The sequence below is a fragment of the Drosophila bipectinata genome, chromosome 2L (assembly GCF_030179905.1).
Source record: "Drosophila bipectinata strain 14024-0381.07 chromosome 2L, DbipHiC1v2, whole genome shotgun sequence".
Classification (NCBI taxonomy): Eukaryota; Metazoa; Arthropoda; class Insecta; order Diptera; family Drosophilidae; genus Drosophila; species Drosophila bipectinata.
In genome coordinates this window covers 13,744,175-13,772,129 of record NC_091736.1, presented here as the reverse complement: position 1 = coordinate 13,772,129, position 27,955 = coordinate 13,744,175, and the positions used below count along the sequence as shown (strand labels likewise).

Here is a 27,955-nt window from a genome sequence, read left to right as displayed (position 1 = left end):
TTATACTCCGTAATAAGGCTGGTTCACATAAAAGATTCATATTTATCCTGGATTAATTAATTATTTAAACCATTACAAGTTGTACTTTTCAAACATACATATTATTCAGCATATATAAATATTTATTTTGTAGGGAGATTTATTTGTTGTTTTTATTTTATAATATTATTTTATTAAATCAATTTTATGGAACCTTTATTGTTGATTGCCGGCTTTTTGATCGTCGCTATCGAGCCATCGATATTGACAGCTTATTTTTATACCCTTGCAGAGGGTATTATAATTTTGTCCAAAAGTGTGCAACGCAGTGAAGGAGACATCTCCGACCCTATAAAGTATATATATTCTTGATCAGGATCACCTCCTGAGTTGATATGAGCATGTCCGTCTGTCCGTCTGTCCGTCTGTCCGTCTGTCTGTCCGTCTGTCTGTCCGTCTGTCTGTCTGTCCGTTTCTACGCGAACTAGTCTCTCAGTTTTGAAGCTATCGTCTTGAAACTTTGCACACACCCTTCTTTCCTTTGCACGCAGTATATAAGTCGGAACGGCCCGGATCGGCCGACTGTATCCTATAGCTGCCATATAACTGATTGATCGGAAATGGTATAACTTTGATGTTTTTAGAGTTAGAGAGTTCAAATTTGATTATTACTATTTTATTACGACATGCCAAATTTCATAAGGATCGGCCGACTATATCCTATAGCTGCCATATAACTGAACGATCGGAAATGACCTAACTTTCGTGTTTTTAGATAGATAGAAGATAGAAAGCTAAAACTTAATACAGATTCTATTATTGGCCAGTTGATCCGACCTACCAAATTTCATTAGGATCGGTCGACTATATCCTATAGCTGGCATATAACTGAACGATCGGAAATGGTACTTGGTAGAAATATCAACTTTCGTATTTTTGAAGATAGAAGCTTGGAACTTTTTTTAAGATTTTTTATTGTAATTAATTGGTTTTATTATGATGTAATAATAAGGATCGGCCAACTATATCCTATGTTTGCGATATATATCCGGTTTTAACTGCAAGGGTATATAAACTTCGGCTCCGCCCGAAGTTAGCTTTCCTTTCTTGTTTTTAATTATTATGTTTTCAATTGAAACATTTTATATTTTAATTTCATTGATTGTGATAAATATACTAGAAGAATTATTATTTTTTTTTTAATCTGAATGTACATTTGGCATGACGGAAGTTTTTATACATGCGTTTCGATTACAATAAATTGGCCCCTCATACCCCCAACCATTTTTCCATCTTTTTCGAAATTCAATTCTACCTTCTTCAAACCTGGACTTAAATAAAATGGCCAATTTTCGGATGAAGCTTTTGCATTAATAATGAAATATTCGCCTACTGGCAGTGGACAAATGGGGTTGGGAAAATATTGAAGGGCGCTTTTATAAATCCGACTCAAAAATGACTGAATGAAATCACAGCCATTCATATCCACTCTAAGGTTGGATTGAACCCAATTATCGTTTTTAAATATATACAGGTTTCCATGGACTCTATAGCTTTCGTCGAACACGGCCAATGTTTTGAGAGTTCCATTTAGAATTCTTTCTCTGCCGACAATTTTCAAATTGAGATCTATTAATGTTCTCTCATCGCCTTTAATGCCTTCAACTTTTTCCAATCGAGCTTCCAATTTTGTATTGCCAAAAACCTAAAAATTATTTCATTAATTGAAAGTATTCATAGAATTTTTTATATAAATAGGTATAATTCACCTCGGAAATCAACCACAGTAATGGTAACCAGAAAATAGACATTTTTTATAGTTAATATTTCCCATTTGCGGCGAAATATTTATACCATATTTAAACAAAAGACTTCGCGTGACAAGCCCTAATTATTTAAAATCTTTAAACTAATTGTTTAGATAAAAATATGTTTAATTCTTATATCCAAAAATGGTAATGGTTTTTGGTCCAAAAGATTGTGTATCTACACTTACAAAACCACAAGCCCATGTATGATAGGTTCGGGTGTAGTGGGAGGCCATGTATAATGTCCTCAATATATAGAGGACTCTCATATGGTTGTAATGGAGTTCCGCTTTGGTTTTTTGCATTTGAATTTGATTAGTTATATGCCAACTTAAGCATAAAATATTATGCCTGGGCAAGAGTTAACGGGCTTCAATTGGCTTTGACTTGGCCCAAGATCATTTATCAAAGAATGTCTCGACGCACAGATATATGTATATACTCCTACCCAGATAGAGACAGAGGAGCCTGAGAAGAAAGAGACAAACATTAGAGGGAGCTTCTCAAACAAACGATTATTGGCTTGTAATTTCCGACTATTAGTAACATTTTGCGATGACAACAAGCGCGGCATGAGTGCCCCAGAGACGTAGGCGGATGGGGCTTATTTTCTAGATCCTTTCTAGTTTATTTTCACCAGGCAATGCTAGGCACATGGCTTTAAAATAGCTAAATGCCAGTACACTTAACAAACAAAAACGATACCTGGTACTCGCTCTGTAACTCATACGACCTGTGGGATAAATTTTAAAATATATTGTTATTTTACATTTTTATTCTTTTTAGCATCCATTCGATTTGGCATCACTGAGGTTAGTAGTGGACCTGCCATTGAAAGAACTACCCAGCAAGCTGTGCAAATTTGACGGCAAAAATCAATTTGAAAACGATTTCGGAGAAGACGTGGGCGTCGCCCGCGAAAAGGAAACGCCAATATGACACGCTCCGCGGAGGAGGAGCAACTTGACTGACTGACTGGGGTCTCATGTTACCGCAAAGCCCGACTCTAGACTCCATAGCCAGGTCCAGAGCATTAACCAGCTATCGACGACGCTGACGGATGGCCGAGAGAAGGAGAGACCAGGCCAGCAAAAGATAAGCGCCGCCAAAGACAAATGCGTCTTGTGGGTTCAGAAAATCGCCGAGATTATTACGATTTTTCATAATAAATTGTGGCAAATCAGGCGCTCTGGCATTATAAGGCATCATTAACAACGACAACGACAACAAAGTCGCGCAGCGGGCGGGACAACAACCACCCCTCCAGCACCTTCCCGCCCTTTTCGGGACCCCCTATTTGAGGCGCAAGCTAACACTGTGTAAGCCAAAAGCGTTAACAAGTCGGGCCTATGAGGTTGCAGGCAACGAAGACGGCAAACCATCAGGAAAGTGCACTTGAAGAAATATCACACATTCTTTAAAGTTTTCTATATGTTCTCTTTCTTCACATTTATTATGAATTGTATACCACCCACCATCTCCTCGTCCTTTTCAAAGGTATACCTTATTTTTGTAAGGCCTGTAGTCATGTATGATGGCCAAGATTCGGCGTTTAGCTTGGCCCTCCTAATGTGATATTCTCCCTTTGGCAAGGGACATGCCGGTGGCGGGGTGTTAGACTCCTTGAAGGCGTCCTTGAGGAAACGCGTATAGAATACGTCCAAGAAACCACACCCACTAAGGTGGAAGTTTAAATTAGATTTGGCCCACTCTCCATTCTTGAATGACCAAATATCTCCATTGACACGAATCCTCCGGTCGAAATCAATCAGGGTTTTGATCGTTCCATTGAGAAAGTGTTCTCTGCCGATGACTTTTAAGTTAAATATTACCAGTGTTTCCTTTTTTCCAGTAAAAAACTCAATTCTCTCAAGTCGTGCATCCAAGTTCGACTTTTCATGAGCCTTACAAAAAATGTATTAATTTTTAATAATTGTAATCTTTAAAGTTAATTTACCATGGAAAGCGTTAGTGGGAAAAGCAACCAGAATAATATCATTTTCAAGTTAAACTCCTGGAGGTTTAATTATTACAGAATATAATCGAATATTAACGCAGGTTTTTATACTTTTCCTGTTAATTATTTTTATCATGAAAAATGCTGATTAAATCAGACATGACATTTTAAATGTTAAAGCCTCAATTATACTTATCTTTTTCAATGAAAGATTTATCAATGATTTGTCTAAATATATAAAAAAAAATATTTAAAAAAGAAAAACACTCACTTTAATTTCAGAGTGTGTTTTGGGTCCAACAAGTGGGAAGTGGGTTTGCTCCAGTGTGGTGCGGCGTGGTGCAGCCTGGTCCGGGCAAAGATCAAGCCAGCACCACCACCAAAGTTGGCGCAGTGCGTGGCGCTCGTCGGTCGGCCTCCTGCCAGTTTCCCTTTGAAGTCCGATGCGACCCAGTCGTTTATGAGCAGAATGTGTACGCGTTGATGACGCTGATGTGAGTGCAACAACAATAACCAGAGCGTCGCATGTGCGCAACATCATCCACATCTATTGGAGCAGAAGGAGTAAAACCCACCTAGGCACCCACCTCTGCCTCGAACTCCACTGAACCCAACCCAAGTCGGAGTCGGGCCAGTCAGGCTAAGAAGGCAACAAAAAAAAAAAAGGAAAAGCCAAAACGAGCCGACCATGTGCCGCATTTACTTGTCAATTTGTTTTTTGGTCAACGTTTAAATAATGAACTCATATTTGCAACTCGGCCCGCGAGACTCTGCGGCTGTGGTGCAGCACTGTTGTTGCACATGCGGCGCATGTCATGTTGCATTATGGTCGCCGGCCAGTTGCCACATGGTCGCTGTCTCATGTCTGCCCCCCTCTCGGTCTATTATACGAGCGTGGTGGCTACGAGGGGGTGGCTCGCACTTGCTGTAACTTAATTCCAGGAAGGCTTTTGACCGACCAACCGGGCGACCGGGCGATCGGGCGACCGTCCGACTAGGAAATGCCAACTCCCAAGCTTCGCAGGGTGGCCAAAAAGAAACAAACAGACCGTCGAATTGAAGGAGTTCATGGCATACGTAATGCGGTAAGGTGGTTAGAGGATAGTGAACTGGGTGTGGTATCGAAAGTGGATGAACTGGATGGGTAGAGCTCTGGCTCTTGGCAAGGTGTTTGCTTCGAAAAGTTAAATGTCAGTTTAATGAACTCTAATCGATACATTACCTTTTAAGTCCTTTGTATTGAATTAAGTCTGTTTTGTAAGAATTACTTTCAATACTTCAGCCCCATAAATCTTGAATGAAATGTCAGAAAGTAGGTTTGCGGAACTCTGGCCGTTCTAGGCAGAAACCCATTCATTCAATCTTGTTACACATGGCAATTAATCCACCGCCAGATCTGCGGCAATGATACCAAAAACTCTGGCATTGAACTATATTTGAGGGCCGGGGAGTCGATGGGGACAACACCCACTGGTATCGCCCGGAGGCGATGGAAACTCCACTCGAGAAGTGGCGATACTATCGGGCGTCACCAGCGACGCCATCTCTGACAGATTCGACGTCTCTCCAATAAAAACCCGTACCATGGCAATGCATTCTCATAATTTTTATGCAAAAAGCCGCTGAAATAAAGAAATCATTGGTGACTGAGACCTGAAAGCACCGAGATCGGGGGCGTTGGTGCATTGAAACATTTTCAATTTCAATTTGTTAATGCGCAGACTGAACTCCAGCGAGGAGGTTTTGGTCTTGGACTTGGGGTTTGGGCTCGGGTTCGGGTTCGGGGTCTGGGCACTGATTTTCTGATTTCTGGGCTGTGGGCTTGGCCACTTGTTTGCATCAATTTGAATTTTAATTGAAAATGCGCTGGGTCTCTGAAAATGCTAAGAACAGCACGCGAATCCGCGAGTCGGAACAGAAGACTGGCGCCAGTTGTCGGCCGACTATATGTGGGTGGCTATATAACTTCGATTTCGAATCGAGCTGATTTACGGCAGTTGGTTCCGTTTGTTTATCATATATGTATATATCAATTTTTTTTTGCTTCCAGGCTTGCAGGTTAATTCACAGCAAATGCAAATTTCTAGAGCCAAACAAACGATTTCTAATTAATTAATATTTTATTGCATAAATTCTGTGCTCTAGTATTTATATTTAGAACATAAAAGACATGTGTATGATTTGCATACAAATTATACAATATTACACAACTTTATTTATTAATGAAAGTGCCATTGGATAATTAAATAAGAAATTCTTATGAAAAAACAAATGGGGTTTTCCAGAAAATGACTTGCAACTTAAATATCATTCAAGTTATACAAAATAATCCTATTAGCAACAAGACATTATATTTAAAATATTAAAATATATAACCCCTACAAGTCCTAATGAATTAGTACTTTAATATGTAAATTATAATTATGAAGAACGTCTGACTCCTTTTCTGTCCAACTACTCTCTTTGATTAATCGCGGTTTTATTCAGAGCCTAACCGCTTATCAAAACACCATCAGAATGTTCTGAAATATTTGGCCGCAGAAGGAGCAAACAAGGAATAATAGCCCGGACACACCCAATAAATTCCAAAGAATGCTCAATCCTTTTACCAATTCCACCAAAAAAACAGAAAAAAATAACTCGATTCAGTTGGGGTTGAAAGTGCAGTCGGACATCGCAGGATAATGAACCCCCGATTATGGCCAGAAAATGAAGCGAATGAATTCATTAGGGAAAACTGCTGCGGGCCCTGGGCCTACAACAACAAAGGGCCTTTTGGCCAACTGTTGTGGCCCGAGAAATTGATGAAAAGTGAGCGAGTCCAGCGCACGAACGGCACACGAAGGACATGAGCGTGTCGTGTTAATTGCCACTAACTATCCGGCCCGGGCCCTATACCCCATATAAACCGGGTCGGGGGCGTTCAGCCCTATCGAGGTTGTTGTATCGGGGCGGACAGCCGGGGATGCACCATATGGCTGGCCGGCTCTACCGAAGATGTATCTATTTTGGGCAGTCCTGGAATTAATTACAAGCTGACCAAAATGTGATCAACGGAACGCCGACCAAATAGTGATGGCATTGCGGTTTTTTGGTTGGAATTGGGATTAAGCTACTGGTTGAGGATATATATATTAAGATATTAAATATCAAATATCTTGGTTCATTATTTAACTAATCTTCTTATGGCCTTAACAAACCTGGAACTGGTAATCCCCTAAACATGTTTCAAGTTTAATAATCCTTAAGCTTCTACTACTATATACCCCTACTTAAAAAAAAAAAAAACAAATTTTAGCTATAAAATAGCTATATGTAAGACACTACCATCTAGACGCTAGAGTCTCCATCGGTAGCATCTCAATGGAAGTAGCCCTTAGTCCTGCCACCTGATGTCTGATTTGATGGCCAAGTAGAAGACGCGCATTGGACCCTCGGGAATTAAATTTACGGTTTCACTTTCAGTCCTCAAATCAGAACAGGTAAGCGCCGAACGCCGATAAACAGAAGGTATTCCTTACCCGATATGCCGACAGTTGTGCGTCTCGCCCCGAGATAAAGTTAATTGCCCCGCGTTTACAATCTGTTAGTTTATGGAGTGTTGCCAACACTTCTTGTCTCCGGTCGTTAAATTCACTTCATTGGCAGCGGAAACGGAAGAAAGTCTTTCTTCTCATAAATATTTCAATAGATTCTTGTACGGACTACGTCAGCGATGATGGGTTTCCTATTGCCAATTTGCATAGATTGTACAGAGTCATTCGAGAGTCATTCTCAAGTCATTCCAGAGTCATTCCCTTCGATTCCAACACGTGAGTCTTGCAACATTCTTTAGCATATATTTTCCATCTAATTTAAATGATATGCAAGGGACACCATTGATATAGTAAGACCAAGTCTAGAAACAGTTGCTAAGCTGCTATCGAAAGGTCATTGAACTCTTTTAGACAATTAGCATGGATCTAATACACCCACTGCCCAAAAAAGGAGGCCCAAAGTCGCATACATAAATCATTCACGGCATAGGCCGGAGCATGGGCTTCAAGCCGTCTATTTTTGGACACCAAGTCGCATCTCTTGTAAGATATTTTTGTTCCACAAGGAGGAGTACATCTGTACAATATATATATTGTAAATGCTACCGCATCGATTTGCGTGCGATGTGTGTCAAGTAGATGCACATCGCTGGGCTATGGTGAGCTTTGGATCTCGGTTCGGATCGTAGCGGAATCGTAGGGCATGGAATCGATGGATTCGCCTGCATATTAATGAATCGGATATGAGAGGGAGTGCGCGCGCTACTTTCTACCCTTTGACTGTAGGTACTTTATGCAATATTCATACACCCTGCGCTGGAGCTGGCAGATTCAAATTGCAGATGAAGATGATGCCGCAGATGGCAGCAGGAAGTTGGAAATTAATTTTGAGTGGGGCATATAAGGAGGCTAATTAAGCGGCGACAAGACCAAATCATAACCACAATTAACCGTTTCGGGAGAACATGTCACCGGGCATCCAATCCGATCGTGTCCATGGGTCTAGGCCGCCGAATCAGAGGAATCAGAGGATCGGAGAGCGACATGTCAACTATAACCACCCATCGATCGGGCTTGTCGACAACTCAGAAGACAACAACCATACAACGACAAGTAACAACATTTATCAACGCTCGCCGATCTACACCATGCAGTCCGGGCACGAAGCCCCCCAAGAGGGCAAGGGGGCTTAGGGTTTCAAAGGGGCTCCCCGGTCCAGGGGCGTCAAAGAGGGGTTCATCGTCATCGTCAAGTTGATGGCCACAGGAGTCTCAAGACTCGAGTCTGTTCAGTCTCTTCTTGACTGCACTTAGCGACTACTAACGCCAGGCTTCCTCGGTCATGTAACTTAAGAATGCACTTCGGGAAAAGTTTTAATGTTAGGGTTTGAGAGCTTGGAATTTATCCTGACCCATCCTTTAAGAAAAGATAGGATTTCTCTGTTTTTTTTATATTTTCTTCAAGTGTTGCAAATAGAACTTATGCGGTCTGCGACTTGCTTTACAGTTAAGGTCGCTGATCGCTGACAGGTTGCCATCCACCATCCAGCAACCTCCATTTGCGATCCGGCACGGGATCCCCAGGCCGGTGTCGAATGCTGGGCACGATCATTTGCATGTGGCCTGGCATAAAGCATAAAGTTGAGCTCTGCTGGATGGATTCGATGGATGCTGTGAGATGCGATGGGATGCGATGGACAGTTGTCGTGGCTCGGCTGTCAGCCGGCGGGGCAATTTCTCTCCGGGATTTGATTTATGCCATGCGACCGCACATCGCTCACTTGTCCAGGTCTGATTTAGCAGTCGAAGGAGGCGGACGAGGCAGATCATATCTCCTGCTCCACATCAGCACTGTGATTAAGCAATATGTTTGGTTTCTTATTATATCCATAGGAGTGAGTGTATGTGTGGATTAACCCACACTTACACCCGCTTATCTGAGATCTTTTCGGTCGCTTACGAAATCCGATTCCCAATCGAAATCGAAAATCGCTGACTTAGCCGGCCGACTTACTAGGCGATATGTGTGCTGGTACTAAGATTAATGTTGATGCTTTTTCAATTACAACTCTGGCAGCATACAAATTTGGAGTAAAACGTAATCGCTCGTAATCTCAGACGTCCTAAACGACGACTTGGTCCACGATTCCTACACTCGATCTAAAAAGACTCAGTGTGTGTATGGGTTGCCAGGCATTTCCACTGACTGACTGCCTAAGTGGCTGCTGGCTGCTGAAAACTTAAAACTGAAAACTGAATGCTGGATACTGGATGTTGGATGCTGGCTGGGATGCCAGAGCTCGGATTGGATTTCCTAATGTTTGTTTTGCATGAGCTTTTTGTCTTCACTGGGATTTTTTTCATACACTTTCTTTGGGTATGATGGGATTTCAAAAGTCATTGGTGATATGGGTATTATATAAAGTCTACCATAAAAAATCCCCTAAAAAAAACCCCAATTCTAAATAAAAAAGTATAGAAATTTAGTTTCTTAAAACTGTTAAATATTTATTCTTTGTAGAGCATCTTCATTTCAGTAACAATCCTTTCCATCTTGGTTTTTTGTTTGTGCTCTGTGACATGCGCCGCTTGCTGATTGCTTGGCCCGAACCTCCAGCTCCTCCTGATCCTCCTGCACCTTCTCGTGCTGCTCCTCCTGATCCTCCTGCCAAGCCGACTGTCCCCCCTCGCCCCCAGTGGCTTGGCAATTACAAATGCCGCAACTTGTATCTCGGCCCGCCATCGATTTGTATGGCATGGAATGGGCTTCGCAAATCGGAATCGAAATCAGAATCGCATCCCAGTTTCAGTTCCAATCCCAGACGAGGCTCGTATGTGGCTTCCATCGATCGCATCTCGTTTGCTTTTGTCAATTGCAATTTGTTATCGCGTTGCCGGACTAATGGGTAGTAGGTTCCCGTTCTCAGGTGGCATTTGGATTTGCGGATCGATTCGAGGGATTTGGGTTTAGTCGGGCGCATTGATCGGCTGACTTTCTGTGGTTTCTGTGGTTTCTGTCGTTTTGTTTTCTGGTATTTGGATGCCATAAGAACTGATTAGCTGCCAGGACAATGCCAGAAAAGGATGCCGCAGCAACAATGGCGCGGCAAAGATCATAGCCGTCTGACAGTGCGCACCGGAGTAGGTCAGTGGGTGAGGAGCAGACTCTTGGCCGGGCAGACAATCGGGCGACAGGTACAACGGTCCTTGGCTTCGGGCCTTGGCTGGCATTGTCCTCCTGGCAAGGTGTTTCCTCTCAGCTGATTCTTTGTGATCGTCCACATCTGCACTGTTTTTTTCTTTACATTTTTTTTTTCGCAATTGCACAAGAAACGCGCTCTGATTACCAAGGAACTAGAACTAAAACTGGAACAGAAACTGGAATGATTGGCCATTGTTTGGACCCAGTTTCCTTCTAGGAATTCTTTGTTATTTTCTGTAGGCTGTCTTATTTATGGAGTAAAGGTGTTGCTTTTGCTGCGAAATCCAGTTAATGGATGTTATTTCGATACACCCACAGTTTTCTTCGTTATTCAATACAAAAACTGATTACGAATGAGAGTCTATGAATCCCCATTTATGGTTAAATTTTTAGCTTCTATTTTCCATCTCTAAACTTTAGAAAACGTGCTCCTCATGACTACGTGCACAAGCTGAAATATTTAGCATTAATCTAGAACTCGTACCTGTTTGGAGGTCTTATCGGCGCACAGTTCTGGTCAAATACTGCCACCCGATAAGCCTAAACGGTTCCTTGTCCAGGACATGCCTGAACGGTAATCCAATCCAATCAGGACACTAAAACTAGCATCTACCGTCTACCGTCTGGCATGTCAATCAGGACTCGATAAGCAGCCGTCGCTACGTTTATCACCTGCAGTCCTTCTGGGTCTCCGACGTATCCTTTTTGGGACAACGCATGCGCGTAGATCCATTCGGCAAATATACTGGCAAAGGATTGCAGAAACCCGAATTCCTAAGCCCGAACTCGAAACCCGGTGCAGCTAATTAAATATTTGCATTGGCAAAAGGTGCAATTCTTGGCGAGCGATATGGATTGCTGGATGGAGTGCTATTATATGTATTTATGGGGGCGGGTTGAGAGGAAGTTGCCGAAATGGAAAGTGTATGACAAATCGGTTCTCTGTTTGCACATGCCAAAGGTGTTTTCCTGATAATTCGATATTTATGTCCTTGTTTGCCAAGAGGGTTGAAGGAAATTGTCACAAAATGTGAAAGATCTGATCCCCAAGGTGCGGAAATGTTTCCGGTTTCCTGTTAATTATTTTGGAAATCAATGCTAGGTCTAGGCTTGATAGTCTGAAATCTTAAGAGTGTCTTTGAAATAATTAATATTTTTGAAGTTTCTTTTGTAATTTGTTTGTTTTATTTTTATAAAAATATTCATCTTCTTAAAACTACCAATAATCTTAATAACAATTATATAATGGGTATAGGTTTACATAAATAATATTAAAAATTAAATGGGTAATGAGTAGATTTGGTCAAATGCTGCTTGTGACAATGTTGAAATATACACGAACTTACGAAAAACTAAAATAAATAGCTATAATAATGAGAGTAGCTATGAAATAATAATAATAATAATAGTAGCACCAAAACCGAATCGACTTAGTATAGACTATTTTAGGTTATTGTCTGTTCTTGTTCTTGGTCTTCGCCAGCGGAATGTTTGTATACTTTTTTTGAAAGACTCCAAGGGAATGCCTACGCCGAGGATACGGAGCAGTTGGAGCTGGTGTGCTTGTTCAGCAAGGACATGCGCGAGAAGGACTTGTGGCACACCTGGCAGGCGTACTTCTTGACATCCACGTGGGTCTGCTGGTGGGCCCTCAGGTTGGAGCGATCGGCGAAGGAGCGTGGGCACTCGGGGCACTCGAACGGCTTCTCGCCGGTGTGGGTGCGGATGTGTCCTTGCAGAAGCCAGGGGCGCGAGAAGGCCTTGCCGCAGATGGGGCACTTGCAGGGCAGGGTGTGGGTGCGGATGTGCATCTTGAGGGCACCGATGGTGGTGTACAGCTTGCCGCACTCCTCGCAGGAGTGGGTCTTCTTCTCCTGGTTGCACTCGGCGGCGGGGCAGTGGAACTGCTGGTGCTTGGACAGACCCATCGAGGTGGAGTACATCTTCTGGCACTGCTCGCACTTGAAGCGGTAGTTCTTGGCGGCGCTGGAGGCAGCAGATCCCGATCCCGAACCGGATCCAGTTGAACTGTTCGAGGAGTTGTACAGGTAGGAGGATCCGGTGGATGAGCTGCTGCTGGTCACACTGCTGTTGCTGCTGGACCGAGCCTCATCGAAGAGGTGGAACAGAGCCGGCAATGGAATGTCGTTGCGCACAGAGAGATCCTCGGGTTCCGAGCCGGAGTCCACCTCGGAACCGGGACTCGAGGGCGGTGTCATCATCTGCTGGGGGTAGCCGCTGCTGTAGACCGACTGGGGTGAGGCCATGGAACTGGCGGGCGAGGGGAAGGCGGCCAAATGGGGCTGGTAGCTGCTCCACAAAGCCGAGATCGGATTGCAGCCGGCTGCCATCACGAAGGCAGACTGGAAGGGATTGGCGGTGGGACTGGAGGTGGTGTAACCAGTGGTTCCGGCAGTCAAGCCCCTCAGATGGATGTTGCTGGTGGGTGGCTGGTAATCCTGGCCATCGGCTGGCGGCGACAAGAGGCAGGAACTGGGGCTGGAGAACGGCATCCTTTCGGGTGTCTTGGAGAGATTGAGAGCGTAGTCCGGTTGCTCGTGATGATCGGCATCCAGCTTGATGCGTTTCACGGACAGATCCTGGGGTTCGTCATACACGGCAAACTCGGAGTCCTTGGTCAGGGCCAAGGCCTCGGTTTGCTGGTCCACGAAGACGATGGGGCGCTTCTTGAGCGGGCAGCTCTTGTAGTTGGCGGCCATTTTGTTGAGCGAGTTTAAAGTTTAGTTTTAATTTCCGGTGATGATCGAGAGAGCGATCAAATGGCGAGATTTGCGAGAGTGGAGAGTGTTTCTGTGGTTGCGTACTCAACGAGGGCTGAGGTGGCTGTGACAGGTCGACTGTCGAGCTGGCTCTTTTATACCCGGACCTCTCGCCCTCTGCCGGCGTCGCAGCCGGCCGCCGACTGCCTGCGCTTCTGTCACCATTTGGTGGTGGTTCTTCTTCCCAACAACACACAACACAACACAAAACAAAAACAACACACACACTCACTTACACTTACACCCGTAAAAGTCGCACGTGTGCGCGGCTACCTAGCAGCAACAACAACACCATTTTTCCCATACCCTTATTGCGTGTTTCCCTCACTTCTCGTCTCGTTACCTGCTCTCTCTTCCTGGCTCTCTCTCTGCCTCTGGCTGGATGGTCGGGGAGAGTGAAGCGCAGGCGCACCCTTAGGGATCCCCCCGGATAACTTATGACAGATCTGCTGGCTCTCCAATTTCCCCGGGACATTGCATCCCTCCCGTAATAACTCTTCAAAAACCGAAAAAAAAATAGAAACTCCACCTTCTGCAGGTTTTCCAAAATGCAAGTTACAGTATCCCTCACCCCAAACAGTTGTGGGTTTCTATTTTAAGCACTGGCATTCTCCACGAGTCAAATTGGACTCCTAGAGCAATCACTTTTGGGGTGGTTTCTGCACTTAGAGGTACTTCCAGTACATCTGCCGTGTCCCTACAACGCGAGGGGAGTTGAACCTGAGCGGGTCGGTCCGGGGGCTGACAAAACTGACACCTTGGCATCGGCATCGGCATCGTTGTCGGCGAGGTGTCCTAAAAATAGTATGGATAATGAGCCGGATTCCAAGCACTCTACACTGACTTATGGATCATCTCCAGTGGCCCATTTTCGGAGTTTTGGAGAAGTCTTGTCTTTGCCTCGTCACAAATTGGAAAAGGAAGTGACAGCCAAGTATCAAGTCTCTGGTGAACTTTAAGCTAGAGGTCAGGTTATGACTTTCCCACGAAGGATTTCTGAAAACCAGGATCCTTAAAATGATATCATTTAAGATTCTGCGAAGATTCATTTTACTTAAACGGCATATTGTTTCTTATAGAGTCGTTTCTAATAGATCCTTATGATCAATATAAGAATGTCTATTATTTTAAGAAGAAATATTACGAAATGTGGAAAGAACATTGAAATATTTTTTTAAGTTTCCAAATAACATACATACCAATATTTGAAACAGTATGGATTGGGGCTTTATAAATAATTTAAAAGAATATATTTTCAGGGCCATTTTATTGTCTTTCAAAGAACAATAATCATATTATTTTACAATCATTACAATTAACATAACAATGTTTACAGGGACATTCCAAACTAAAATGTATCCAAATATCTATAAGAGAATTATAAAAATAAAACTAAATTAATAGTTTCATATTAAAATGTTTAAAGTTTCTAAGCAAATATCATCTAAGCACATCACATAAAATATATAAATATTGCGATCCCTTGCTTTCTTCCACCACCTCCCATAACCTTTGACTTTCCCAGCTAGCACCACCTCCAGACTTCTCCCGCCACCCAAACAAGGATCGCCACGAACTTTCCCAACTCCCACTCCCCAGACTTTGTGCCCGGAAAAACAGCCAAGCCCGCATTGCCTCAAGCCAAGTCCAATTTCCCGGCCCATCGATGGGCAAAAAAACCAGGCGGATGTGCGAGGTGGGAAAATGTGATGAAAAAAACCGAAATGTAGCCCAGCAAAAGTTTTGATAAACCCAAGAGGTGACAAAAAATTCCGTCTCGAAATTCCGTCGCCGATTCCCGAACTCCCAGCCGACAGCCAATCGTAGAGGGGTGTGATGGCAAAGTGGGAAATGTCGAGCCAATAACCCAGCCGCATTTCCATTTCGTATTTCCCTGCTGGATGGGTTTCCCTTCGACCGTCTCCGGATGTGGATCGGCGCAGGATTTAAAGTAATTTCCCGGCTTATCCAATTACGCAGTCAGCGAAACTCAAGCAAAACAAGCGATCGCGGAAAAACTCGCTGCTCACTCGGGAGATTTCATCACACATCCTGACCTGGTGGGTCATCCCGGATACTCTGGTTATTACGTCGTGTGTTATTCCGCGCAATTAACCGCCATGACATATCCAGGCACCTACCTAATGATCACCGGGCCCAAATCGCCCGTTTGCGGAATGGCCCGTCAGGATATGGGATGGGACGGATAACCCGCCATCGGTTCTTTCATTCATTATAAAGGATTTCCCAACCCACTTGTCGTTCGAGTACCTGACCCGCGAAAAACCATGTCCGCTCATTAGCATTAGGTAGATTGGCGGTACATTTTTTCCCCGATATTCCCGCCAACCACTTCATTCATGCGCCGATTTGGAAAAACCCTTTGATTTCGGTTTTCTACTTTTTTTCCGGATAGCTCGGAATTTCTGCAGGTGCTGCGACTGAGGCTCTGATTTTCTATAGCCCCGAATTGTTGTTGTTCTTTGTCGTTATTTTGCAGACAATGGGCCCGTCCCATTTTTGCACCTTGTCCTGGCTCATTTGTTGTTGCTGGAAATAATGGAGGAACACAAGATGTTCAGAGTTCACCTTGGCATTGTTCCAGGAGGAGCCAAAGAAACAATATCCTAAATAAATGTGGAGTTTGAGATTTGGCTGAATTTTTTAGCAAATATTAAAGGAAAACATCTTAAAATCTCAGGATAAATTCTAAACCTTTGGGCTTAATAAAATCATTTTAAAGGCTTAGCTTGGTCTGTTAGATCCTATCTCTTAAATATAAAAATTTTATTTTAATACTATCTTGAAGATTAAATAATTATATTTTTGAAGAATAATTTATATTTAAATACCCTAATTTAATAAATTCCATCCAAGTTCCAATAGACTCGATAACCCAAATGTTTTCACAGCTTTCGAGACTTGATCGGCCAACCTCTTAAGGGGCATATATCCTCCAGTTACCTCCTGTCATATTTTACTCATAACCTAACAGTACTATTGCCTCACCTGGACCCGGTGCACCTTTTGCAAAAAAAAAGTAAAGAAAAAAATAATAAGGAAGATGAAAAAAGTCCAAGGAGAAAGCAAAAGAATAGAAACGAACATTAAGGATACCACCAAAGAAAACAAACCATGGCCCAAGATATACGATGTGTGATCTCGTTGACAATGAAATGTTGATTACTACTACTATGCTACTACTACCACCGGAGCAGGACAACTGCAGTCTCGATATCTTTTTTCTTCTCGCTTCATTTTTTTTGGCACGAAACAAAAGGAGCCATGTTCCATAAATCGAAGATCGAAGGAGGAAAAATCACTGCCACGGGCTCTTCGCCCTTTTTGTTGACCGGGTGCAGCATTGCACAATCAATAGATTCACGAAACACAATAAGCAGACACACTGGAGTAAATGTTTTGAAAAGCCAGCGAAAGGAATTGCTTCCAGGAATCCCGCCTGGCCTATGCCGGCATATCAATGTCCCTTAGCCAGAAGAAATCAAAAAGTTGGATCACCTGGCCGTATCTGGCGGCGATTATGTGCGGGTTCCAAGCGCTACCTGTGGCCCATTGTTCTCGCCAAATTGTGAATGACCCCCGACCCCAGATCCGAACGGGGACTCCGATCCAAAGGACAAAATCCAGACAGGACCCCAACAAGAGAAAAAAAAAAGCGGAGAAGTTACGCTCTATTGTCACCCGACCTGCACTTGTGGCAGCTGCCTTGACTCCGTCCTGGATTCCCCCTCTGGCTCCTTCCGATCCCGCCATTATTCTGGCCGGTATCGTGCCTATTCATGCTTCGTTATCCTGTCAATGCATTAAGGATCGTGTTGTCAGCACACTGTCGTCCCGGCAGGCAGCCCCCAAACTTTTCATTATCCTTCGGAAACTAAGCTGATTAGCGGGCATTGCGTGTGTCCTGCTTGTTGGCAGCTCTAAACACTCTGTTTAGCCTATTAAATGTGTCTCCTAAATGAAGTGTATAATAATATTTAATTCTGTGGCGGTGATTATGTTTTCTATTATAGTGATGGGTGTATTTTAAAGAGGAATGGTCATAAAGGACATTATAATCATAGGAGAGTGAATGGAATATAGTTTAGTTCCTTTCTTTTTTAAAACTACTTGCAGGAGAACTAACTTCCTTGAGGAAACCCCTCTAAGATTTAAAAATCCTTGATATATGTTTGACATATCCTTCCCTCCAGCTTCAGCCACACACAAACTTATGTCCTGTCAGGCTGATAGAAACTCCCCTATTAACAGCATTTCCGACACCTTTGGCCAGGTTCTTAGAGCCAAGAAGGATGCAAAAAAAAAACCCACACAGACGTCAAGGAAAAAAAATCATTACACCGGGCGGGCGGGTGAACGGCCAACAACAATGGCAAAAAGGAAACCCAAAGGACATGGCATCTGCGTGCCATCACCCGGCACAGTCACAGGCAGCACAAATCGGGCCATCAGGAATCTGGGCACTGGAATCACAAATCGGTGCTGGAAATATTGTCAACTCGAGGGTGGCGCGTTGGTGGCTTGGCATTGGCAGCTGCAGCTCAGGATTCTGGATGCCCGAAAGGACTCGGCTCGGGTCCTTTGGCGCGTCTCCTCGTCTTGGGCCGTTGGCTTGGGTATTCGGTTTTTGCCAAGGAGTTTGTGCATCTGTTTGCCCTCAGCCGAAGAAAAATATAATAAAAACCCGAGACTCGGCTCGATTCGGACGTTGACTTGCATCTGCGGGCGCACAATGGCAAATTGTTAGGAGGGGATCATTCCAAGGCACTTGGAGAAAAACTTTATCAATAAACTACAAATATTTTTATTAAAAATATATAATCTTTTATAATTAACTCGTACAAAGCCAAGTAAACTTAAACCTTTAGAAACATCTTAGTTTTGGTATAAATACTAACTCTTAAAAAGCTTTGTAGACTCTTATATTTAGGCTTAACTTTTAGATAAAATATACAAAAATTTTAATTATAAATAATTTAAAGAAATTTCTTGCAGTGCAAAATAGAACCTCATCATGATCGTCATTGGAATGAGAGTAATCACAGTCAGGACAACAACAATAGTGCACCGTTTGAGATGTTTCTGCATTTTCTTTTTTGATTTTTATTTTTGGCAGCATGTCCTGCCGGCCGTACCTGAGCCACATCCTTTGTCGAGTCCTGGCCCGCACTTTGATTCCGAATTGTGAATCTCATTGCCTGGCTGGAGGCTGTCTGAATTTGAATCGGACTTCTGGGGTAATGCAACCGCAATTGTTTGGCTCCTTTGTTCTCGATGGCGTTTTGGCATGTGCAGGGATATAACAAAATGAGTTCCGTTTTTGATTTCTTTTGTAATCGTTCATGCAGATGCATATAGACCCAAAGATATGGAAAGTTGCATCACAGCTGCCCAGGCACTGGCCTCTTTTCTTGAGTCCTGTAGCGGAATTAACGGTGGCATTCATAAAGGATCGGAAGCGGAACATTTTTCGGATTAGAAACATCTTTGTAATAGAGTCCTACTTTCACTGTTACATGTCAGTCTCTTGTTTGTTTGATATGCTAATTACTCATCTGTATATTCAGTTTGAAATTGTAAAAGATATGCATTATATTCCAGAAATAGTGGAAAATTTCCGAAGAAATCAGTTGCTCTTGACTAATATTATTTAAATATTTATCAAGCAACAAGAAAAGTTAAAGATCATACCTCCTTTAAACAAATTTTGTATCAGAAACTTCATTACGGAGATTCAATGGAGATTCCGTTTCGACTGTGTTTTCCCGGGAAAATATCCGCCGAGAAACTCCCGAATTCGTGGGAAATCCCTCATCGTGTTGCTGCATCCTTCGCAGGAATCGCCAATCCTTTTAGGGGCCTAACATAATGTGCCCACATTAACACCATTCCAATTGAATAAATTTTCAGCTCAATCATTTGTAAGCGACAATAATTACCAGGGAAATAAAGATTTCAGTGGAAAGTCCCGCCCCGATTGCAATGGAAACAATGTGCCCTGGATTTATGGTGAGTCGATTTCCTGACAAATGATCTCCGATAGAGCTACCCTTTGGCCAGCAGATACTGTCCAAAGTGAGGAATAATCAATCGAGTGCAACACGTTCTAACGATTTACATGTCAAGTTGACAAGGTTTCTCCTGATGGACACAATCGACTGGCGCTACGTGTGTGTCCAGGTGTTCTCCCTTTATTTTTCGACAAATCGATTTCAGTTTCGATCGAGGCTTCACTTTCATTTGTCACCGCTGTTTGACACCTTGTTATATGGCCAGATATTCATCGCGGTAAAGAATCTCCCCCAAAAAAGTTGGAAAACAAAATTATATTTTTAAGCAAACACAGTTGCGGCTGTTTCAAAATTTCGATTATGTTCGCGTGATAATTATGCATGCAATCGTAAGCTTCCCTTTCTGGATCGGAATGGTTTGTGGGTCTGGTTTGGTCTTTTCTGTCTGACTGTTTAGTTTTATCGTTCGACGACAATCGGTCTCATTGTTTCCGTTTCCCACCGTCTGCTTTTGTACGAACTGCGTCTTTCAAAATGCCCCCTTCCCAAGCCCCAAAGACCCATTCCCAGTTCCCAGTTTCAGTTCCATCCAAAGTTGTCCAGCTGCGGTAGTAAATTTTATGGTTAACTACGGTCCGACATTTAACCTTTTTTTTTGTCATCGAAGGGCCATCGAAGCTTGGCTGATGAGATGGGGGTTTGCCTATCCACGTGCGAGTCTGTTTGCTTGGGTTCTGTGGTTCCTGTAGGTTTAAGTAAACAAAATCATGTTATTTTTGCTTCATAACCTGTGGTTAGGGACTTGATTAAAGGATTATCAGGTTGGTGAGGGATATGAACTTGTTGGAGCGGTTGTCCCAGAGAACCTAGATCTCTGACTAACCTGTAGTAACATTTGCCTTTATTGTATGCCATTTCTGGAAATAAATCAGTCACCTTAGTGACTCCACTCTAAGGAAAACATCATTTAGAGTTTCCTACCTTGGAACTCCTTTCAAATAGATCAGAAATTTGGAACGTGTATTAAAAATTCGATAAAAATTCTTTTTTCCGTTTTTGTTTCCGTTTCGGTCGGAGATCCTTAAAAGGACAAAAAAAGCTTAAAGCCAGATGGAGGAGTATTCCCGTGAGCCGTGTCCGTATCGGATAGTCGACGATTGCGGCGGAGCCTTCGCCATGGGTTGCATCGGTGGAGGTGTGTTCCAGGGCTTCAAGGGATTTCGGAATGCCCCCCAGGGCCTAGGACGAAGATTAGCCGGTAGCGTGATGGCCGTCAAGTCAAAATCGCCAGTGATAGCCGGCAACTTTGCTGCCTGGGGCGGCGTCTTCAGCATTGTGGACTGCGGTCTGGTGCATTTGCGCCAAAAGGAGGATCCGTGGAACTCCATAATAAGTGGTGCAGTCACCGGAGGCGTCCTGGCCGCCCGTAACGGAGTGGCCGCCATGGCCGGAAGCGCGGTAATCGGTGGCATTCTTCTCTCCCTGATCGAGGGTGTGGGCATTCTATTCACTCGCATGTCAGCGGACCAGTTCCGTAACCCGTCGCCGCTCACCACTGCGGATGCCCTATCCGGTGCGGGTGGACTGGGGGACTTGGACTCATCGTCGGGGTTTGGTTTTCCCGGCACCCAGCATGCCAATATCTCCAGCTAAAATTACTTTTTTGTTTCGAAACTGAAGAATGGCTCAAGTACTTCAACAAGTTCATTGAATTGCATTTAAAAGGAGAAAATGAATTATTAAAAGTTTTGAAGTATCCATCATTATTCATCAACAATTTTATCGTTAAATCAAAAAAATTAGTGGAAATTATAAAATATGAATTCGGAAATAAAAAGGAATCAAAATTTTAGTCGTTATTTGATTTTGTTATTTATTTATGAGTAAATAATGTAATTAAAAATTTGTTTGTTTTATATCTCCAATAAATATGTTTATTTTGACCTCAATAATTGGCCTATTTTTAGCCAAGATCACCCAACAAGGTTTGTTTATTTCCCCGACAATCGTCAACAGGTAGTCGGACTAATTAGCACTTGCCCGAATCCAGGACAATCACCTGCCCACGTGTCGATGGCCAATAGCCAGCGTGAGATATTGGCAAATGTTTACCTGTCCGCCGTGCTTACCTGCCGTGAAATGAGCCTGCGCCGGCGCATAGAGTCAAGTGGCCGGCCAGGGGTCGGAGTGCACTGCACGTGCGAATGTGGTGGCTATGGGTGTGGCCCAAAACACAACCTTTACAACCTGTCCACTCGAAATAACCGCAGTGTGCTCACCCAGCAATCATCGCACCGGCTACTGGCCACATGTCCATCCAGTGCCATTTCCCATCCAGCTGGGAAACCTCGAAACAAATTCTCAAATCAGAACTTTTCCCGTTTCGAGGCAAAAAACCAAAAGGGCGAGGACAATTTCCCAACAGCATCGGACACATATGGATTGGGATATGTGGGAAAAGTGGAAGTTATGTGCATTATCGAGACAGCCCAGCCCAGTTATAAAATCGTGGGAAAATGCCGCCCACGAGGGAATCCCTCTTTCGGGTCAAGCCCGGGTCAAGAAATGGAAATTTCTTCAATATAAAAGATTCCCGCCCGGCAGACATATGTAACTTTGGCTCGTGTGTTTTTTTGCGAGCGCCGGCTCATCTTTGTTGGGCTCGGAATGTGTGTGAAAATCGTATCGCCTTGAGAAATTCCTTAACGCAACGCTTGGACACGCCTGGCGCTACGGGAAAAGCACAAGGAAACCTCATCATGTGGCACAACAAGGATATGGGAATTGGACAGAATCGGCAAATGGGAATCCAAGGACTCGCACCTACGAGGAGTTGTAGTACGTGCTCCGGTCACCTCCTTGCCGCACACATGTGTCCATGGCCTCTCACCAGTCGGTTTTTATTTGTTTTTTCCATCGGAGTTCCGGAGTTGGAGTAACGCCATGTGTGCGGGAGGGCCAGGAGAACTCAACTCCCTGCCGGGCCCTGGTGGGAAAACGGAGAGCCCAGTGGAAGTCGAAGGTAGCACCGATGAGGTGAGAAGGACTGGGAGAAAAGGACACCTCTGTGGTACTTTGTTTGCCAATATACCATACGGAGAAAAACATTTCTTACTGTATTTTCAAGAAATTATTAGAAAAAACATACAGACTGACCAATATCCTTAAGCGTCTCTTATAAACTCCCTTTTAAAATTATTTAATTTTTTTTCTTTAGTGTAGATAACGTCTCCTGAAACTCGTCAAACAGTTCACACCTTCGCTGGAACAGGCTTGAGATAGGAATTGGGCCTAAACGGGGCATGTGGCCAGCACATGTTTGGCGTTGGCCAACAAAACACCTCGAGTGTGAGAAATCAAGCAGAACTGAGGAATGCTTCGCATACTGTGTCCGCATGGCGCTAAGCGCGAGTCATTTGGCATAAGCCATGATTTAGGAGGACGAAACGGATGGATTTCCTTGAGATAGTCCTGGAAACAATTTGAGCCACCTACTACATTCTTGAACTTTACCAGAAAATGTCATATCAAATTACTGAGATTGGGAAGAAATGCGAAAAATGGATCTACAAATTGTTAAAGGTATTCCGCTTGTGAATCGGATAAAAATTCGCAAAGATATAGCCATCGCTAGGGGCCATAATGAGGGTCCATGCATTTTCTACATTTTGAAGAGGGACGCCCCAGAAAATTTGACAAAAAATCTGAAAAATAATTGTTTGTCAGGTTTTGATGCAGAACTGTGCGAAATCGAGCCACAAATCGTATTCCGCTTGTGAATCGGATGAACATTCGCAAAGATATAGTCATCGATAGAAGCCATATTGGGGGTCCCAGCATTTTTGTGCATTTTGAAGAGGATCCCCTAGAAAATTTGACAAAAAATCTGAAAAATAATCGTTTGTCAGGTTTTAATGCAGAATTGTGGGAAATTGAGCAACAAATCGTTTAAGCTATTACGCTTGTAAATCGGATGAACATTCGCAAAGATATAGTCATCGCTAGGGGCCATAATGGGGGTCCAAGCAATTTTGTACATTTTGAAGAGGATCCCCTAGAAAATTTGACAAAAAATCTGAAAAATAATTGTTTGTCAGATTTTGATGCAGAATTGTGCGAAATCGAGCCACAAATCGTTTAAGGTATTCCCCATTTGAATCGGATGAACATTCGCAAAGATATAGCCATCGCTAGGGGCCATATTGGGGGTCCAAGCATTTTTGTGCATTTTGAAGAGGACCCCTTAGAAAAATTGACAAAAAAACTGAAAAATAATCCTTTGTCAGGTTTTGATGCAGAATTGTGCGGAATCAACCCACAAATCGTTTAAGATATTCCCCTTGTAAATCGGATGAACATTCGCAAAGATATAGCCATCGATATGGGCGATATGGGGGGTCCATGCATTTTTGCACATTCTAAAGGGGTTCCCCTAGAAAATTTGACGAAAAATCTGAAAAATAATTGTTTGTCAGGTTTTGATGCAGAATTTTGCGAAATCGAGCCACAAATCGTTTAAGGTATTCTTCTAGTGGATCGGACAAACAACCGCAAAGATATAGCCATCGCTAAGGGCCATACTGGGGTTCCGTGAATTCTTGCACATTCGAAAGGGAATTGCATGGATTGCGTGCATTTTTCAAGGGCCCACCGGAAAACTCTAAAAAATCTTTCAAATCTAGAATACAAGTATGTATAACGTTTTGCAAACTTTTTTCCTAGTTTCCATAAACCTTGGCGCATGTCAATGTCAAGCGTTGAACTCTGCTCGAAAATAAAAATCAAAACGAGGCGCATTTTGGGGAATTCTATCGACTTGCTGGCACCTTCCAAGCTCTCTGCATTAGAGGATTTGCATTTCGATAGCTGGACAACTAGATTTCGTATTCCAGAAATCCCAGGCGCCAAATATCTCATGCATATATGACACACATTTTCGAGTGGGACTGGGACAAGCCTGCAGGCAGACGATGCATTTGATTAAGCGACTTGATTTTAGAATATCTAAACAGCTGCTGCTAGGTGCATAAATTAGACCCCAGCCCCCAATGCAAAAAGGCGGAGAAACCCCAACAGAGAACATCAGAACACAGGGTTCATGGGTAGTTCAAGGGTGCTACACAGAAAGAATGAGATACCTAACTAGTTTAAGTGGAAAATTGATATAGGTTTATAAAAGGACATTTTGTTGTTCGATATTAAAGTCATCTCTATGTATATACCTTTACTATTCCACAGAAAAGCAAATATATTTTAAAATTTTGTTTCTGTGCAGCAACTGTACCTGAAATTTTATTCCAAAATGGACCATGGTCTGGATCATTGCACTCTGCATACTACAAACTCAAATAAGGGGATAAGCTTCAAAATTTTTCTACTGCAATGGTAGTGCGGCGCAATGACTTTTTCCGTATGGCATGATCTACGGTTTCTACGACTTCAATTCATGTATTTTGAACCGCATCGATAATCGCTTTCAATTTCCAACTGCCGCTTACTATGCATGCGGATCCATTTGCATATTTTCGGCTGATGAAATTGATGAAATCATCACCCCATAGAGTCCATAGAGTGGTGGTCGAATGATTGGGACTTCTATTTGTTGGGGACTAAACTGCATCCCCACTGGCTGTGGGGAGGGCTACGTGATGCTGTAACCGTGCTCCAACTGGTCTGACCTTATCCCAGAAAATTTCCACATGGCTTCCAAAGAAGTCATTAATACTGCATATATAATGCAAATTAAATTTCTTTTGAAAACAGTCTGATCGAGTGGTTTCTCAGGTGATGAGACATTGGAGTAAGTGCCCGGGCATTGTCAAAGAATTTCTTGGAATTTTTACAGAAGAGCCCTCAAGCGAAAGCGATGTGGTAGGTTATGATTGAAGCCCCCGACGAATCCACAATCGGGGGTACTGACCCACTTGAAGGTGACTGCGAGTGAGTGGAATGATATTATCTGTTTGTCTCTCAAAACTCAATTCGATTTTAAATAAAATTTAACCAATTCTTATCAAAAAGTGTGGGTAAAGTTTTCAAGAAAATCCCCCCATTTTGTTATGCAATCTCATTAGCCGATTGTATTGCCGCCTTAGACACTTCCTTTTTTATTTATTTACTTTAAGCCTTCGCCAAGGGCTCAACTTTGCGCTTTTCCAAGTCATTAGGCCGAATTAAACGGCAAAGCTGAACGCAGAATCGAAGGCAAATGGCAAATTATTCACTGTCAGGCAGCAGGGAACGCAGAATGCAAATCCAAATCCAACAGAAACCGCAACCGCAAACGGAAAAGTGCAACTGCAGGCGACCAATTGCAGTTAGTGAGTACTAAGTGCAGCCGCAAAATATTATTGCCAAATTGATTTCGGGCGGCTGATAAGCGGGCGGCTTAAAACTCGAAGTCAGGCAATTGCTGAATTGTATCGCCAACAAATCCAAATCCGAATCCAAAACCATTGTGGTTGCGGATTTTCAAGGCGAGTAGCTTCAGGTCCTAAACGTCAATTGTTGGCTTTAATTTGTTTTATTGAAGGCGAAGGAGCGACGATGTCGATAACGCTAACTAAGCGGGTCAGGGCTGCCAGGTTGCCTATTCAATAGTCTCACCAAAAAAAATACAAAGTCTGGGGGCTGTAGAGTTCACACATTTAGCTCACCTTATGGGCACACACGTCGTATACGCAACCTGAGCAATATTTGCATTACAAAACGAGCGGCAACAAGTAGTATTATTATTACCTTTAATGCCTTTAGGAAGTCCAAGATAGCAGTCCCGACCCCAAAAACAATCCAGCACATATTTGTTTACAATAACAAAAGGGGGAGATCGTGGTTTTGGGCTTTTTTTTTTCTTTTTGAGAAATTTTTCCAACTATCCAGCACAATGGATACACAGGTCCCCCATAATAATAATTGTGCAGTGTGCTGGCATGGACCCACTTATCTTTTATGTAAATTACCTGCCATAACAATTTCAGAGTCCGAGAGTCTGAGAGTCCAGGTCGTCGTCTACTGTTACAATTCGGGAAGTCGAATCAAAAGGCACCCAAGCATATATATGTATATATAAATGCGAGCACAAAGAAAATTATTGTCGAAATGTTTAATGACAAACTGTTGATGCCATGTCACGAACTCTGGCCAGGTTTGAGGGTATCTCTCTGCCAGTTACAAGTCCGGACTCCGGAGTTGGACAGTTCACGAGTTTGTAACGGATATAATGTCATAAGCGGGCATATCAGGTTCATCCAGGCATTCGCAGATCGGCTTAGAAAGTGCTTCGAGGCAGATGAATGGCCTCTTTCGGTTGGGATGGCTGTAGAAATCATTGCAAGTTTCTCATTTTTTGGGTAAAAACTTAAAAAAAAATAGATACTATTTTTATTATCTTTGTAATAATAATTATTTACGCTACTCAACAAGTAATCTGTTAACACACATGTATCTCAAGTGCCACTCCAGCTAATCAAAGCTCTATCAGGAACAAGCTCTTATCCCCCTTTTCGTGTTCAACCTCCTTTTTTTATAAAATCCCAGCCAACACACACCCCCAATTCATTGCTGACCTTGGAAAACTTTCCCACGCACTCTTATCAGCGAGCGTGTAAAGAAAATTCCATCGATCGATGGTGCTCGGTAACCTACATACCGGATATGGGGGCAGGGGAACAGGAGCTCCCGGGCCACTCATAACCTGCCCCAATCTCGGGATGCCAAGGATGTCAGGGATATGGGGGATACCAGCATCCAGCTGTTCGCGCTTATGGTTGCCTGGAACTTTTGGCATCCTTATCATTTCCCAAGAGGCGTGTGAAAATCGATGCCCAACGGCCAAAAGCGCGTAGTGACGTAATGGAAGTATCCTGTGGTGGCTCGGGAAATCAAAACGGGACTTCAGACTAGCTAGCTTCCTGGTGCCCCGTTAGCTGATAGTTGAGAAGCGGAGTCGTAGATGCTGGAGATGCACTGCCCGACCTTGTTACTCCCCCTGATACGGCCAGCGCCCCCAACTTTCTCTGACTTCCGCTCTCTCCCTAGCGGTAGGTGTCATGCATCCGACCCACCTCGCAGAAATTATGACAGCTGTAGGTAGAATTTCACAAATGTTACCTTAGGTGGGGATAAGAGGGATATGATGGACTATCTAGGCATTAGGTGATGGTTATGAAGACTATGAACTAAAAGTAGAATTTAATGTAGGTTTTTAGGGATTATTACCCTTTTATAATAAGGTAATAAGATGGTCCTTTTTAGTAGGGTAATAATCCCTAAAACCTACATTATATTCTAATTTTAGTTTAAGTTTAATTTTTCTTAGTAATTTTTCTCTAAAACAAAATATTATTAAAATAAACCTAAATAACTATTATTTTATGAAATATTAAAATTATATTTAATATCTAACATCCTTTCAAGAGGTATCACTTTGCCTTCTACCTCCCATCCTGCAAATCATCGAAAATGGGGAATACCGCGTCCACTTCCTGGGAATCTCTGGGCTTCTGGTCCGCTTTCTACACCATCCGCAGGTCTTCTCCCTGTTGCGTTGCCGTGTGTGTGTGGGCCACGCCCCTTTCAGGCCACTCCAGCCCTCTAAAAAAAGCCCTATTTTTTAATAAATTTAACAGTGTGCGTGAAATATTTTTGTGAATGCGTATAGAGA

The 27,955-nt window shown here is 43.1% G+C and overlaps 2 protein-coding genes across 2 annotated transcripts; one reads left to right on the top strand and one right to left on the bottom strand.

The window, feature by feature from the left end:
- Positions 1-11,712: 11,712 nt before the first annotated feature.
- Positions 11,713-13,321, bottom strand: sna (snail). Its single transcript, XM_017241445.3, has one exon. It carries the CDS (start codon positions 13,199-13,201, stop codon positions 12,008-12,010), a length of 1,194 nt encoding a protein of 397 aa, XP_017096934.3. The 5' UTR covers positions 13,202-13,321; the 3' UTR covers positions 11,713-12,007.
- A 6,901-nt stretch (positions 13,322-20,222) lies between these two features.
- On the top strand, positions 20,223-21,152 carry Tim17b2 (Translocase inner membrane 17). The gene has a single exon (XM_017241461.3). It carries the CDS (start codon positions 20,404-20,406, stop codon positions 20,944-20,946), a length of 543 nt encoding a protein of 180 aa, XP_017096950.2. The 5' UTR covers positions 20,223-20,403; the 3' UTR covers positions 20,947-21,152.
- The last annotated feature ends 6,803 nt before the right edge of the window (positions 21,153-27,955 follow it).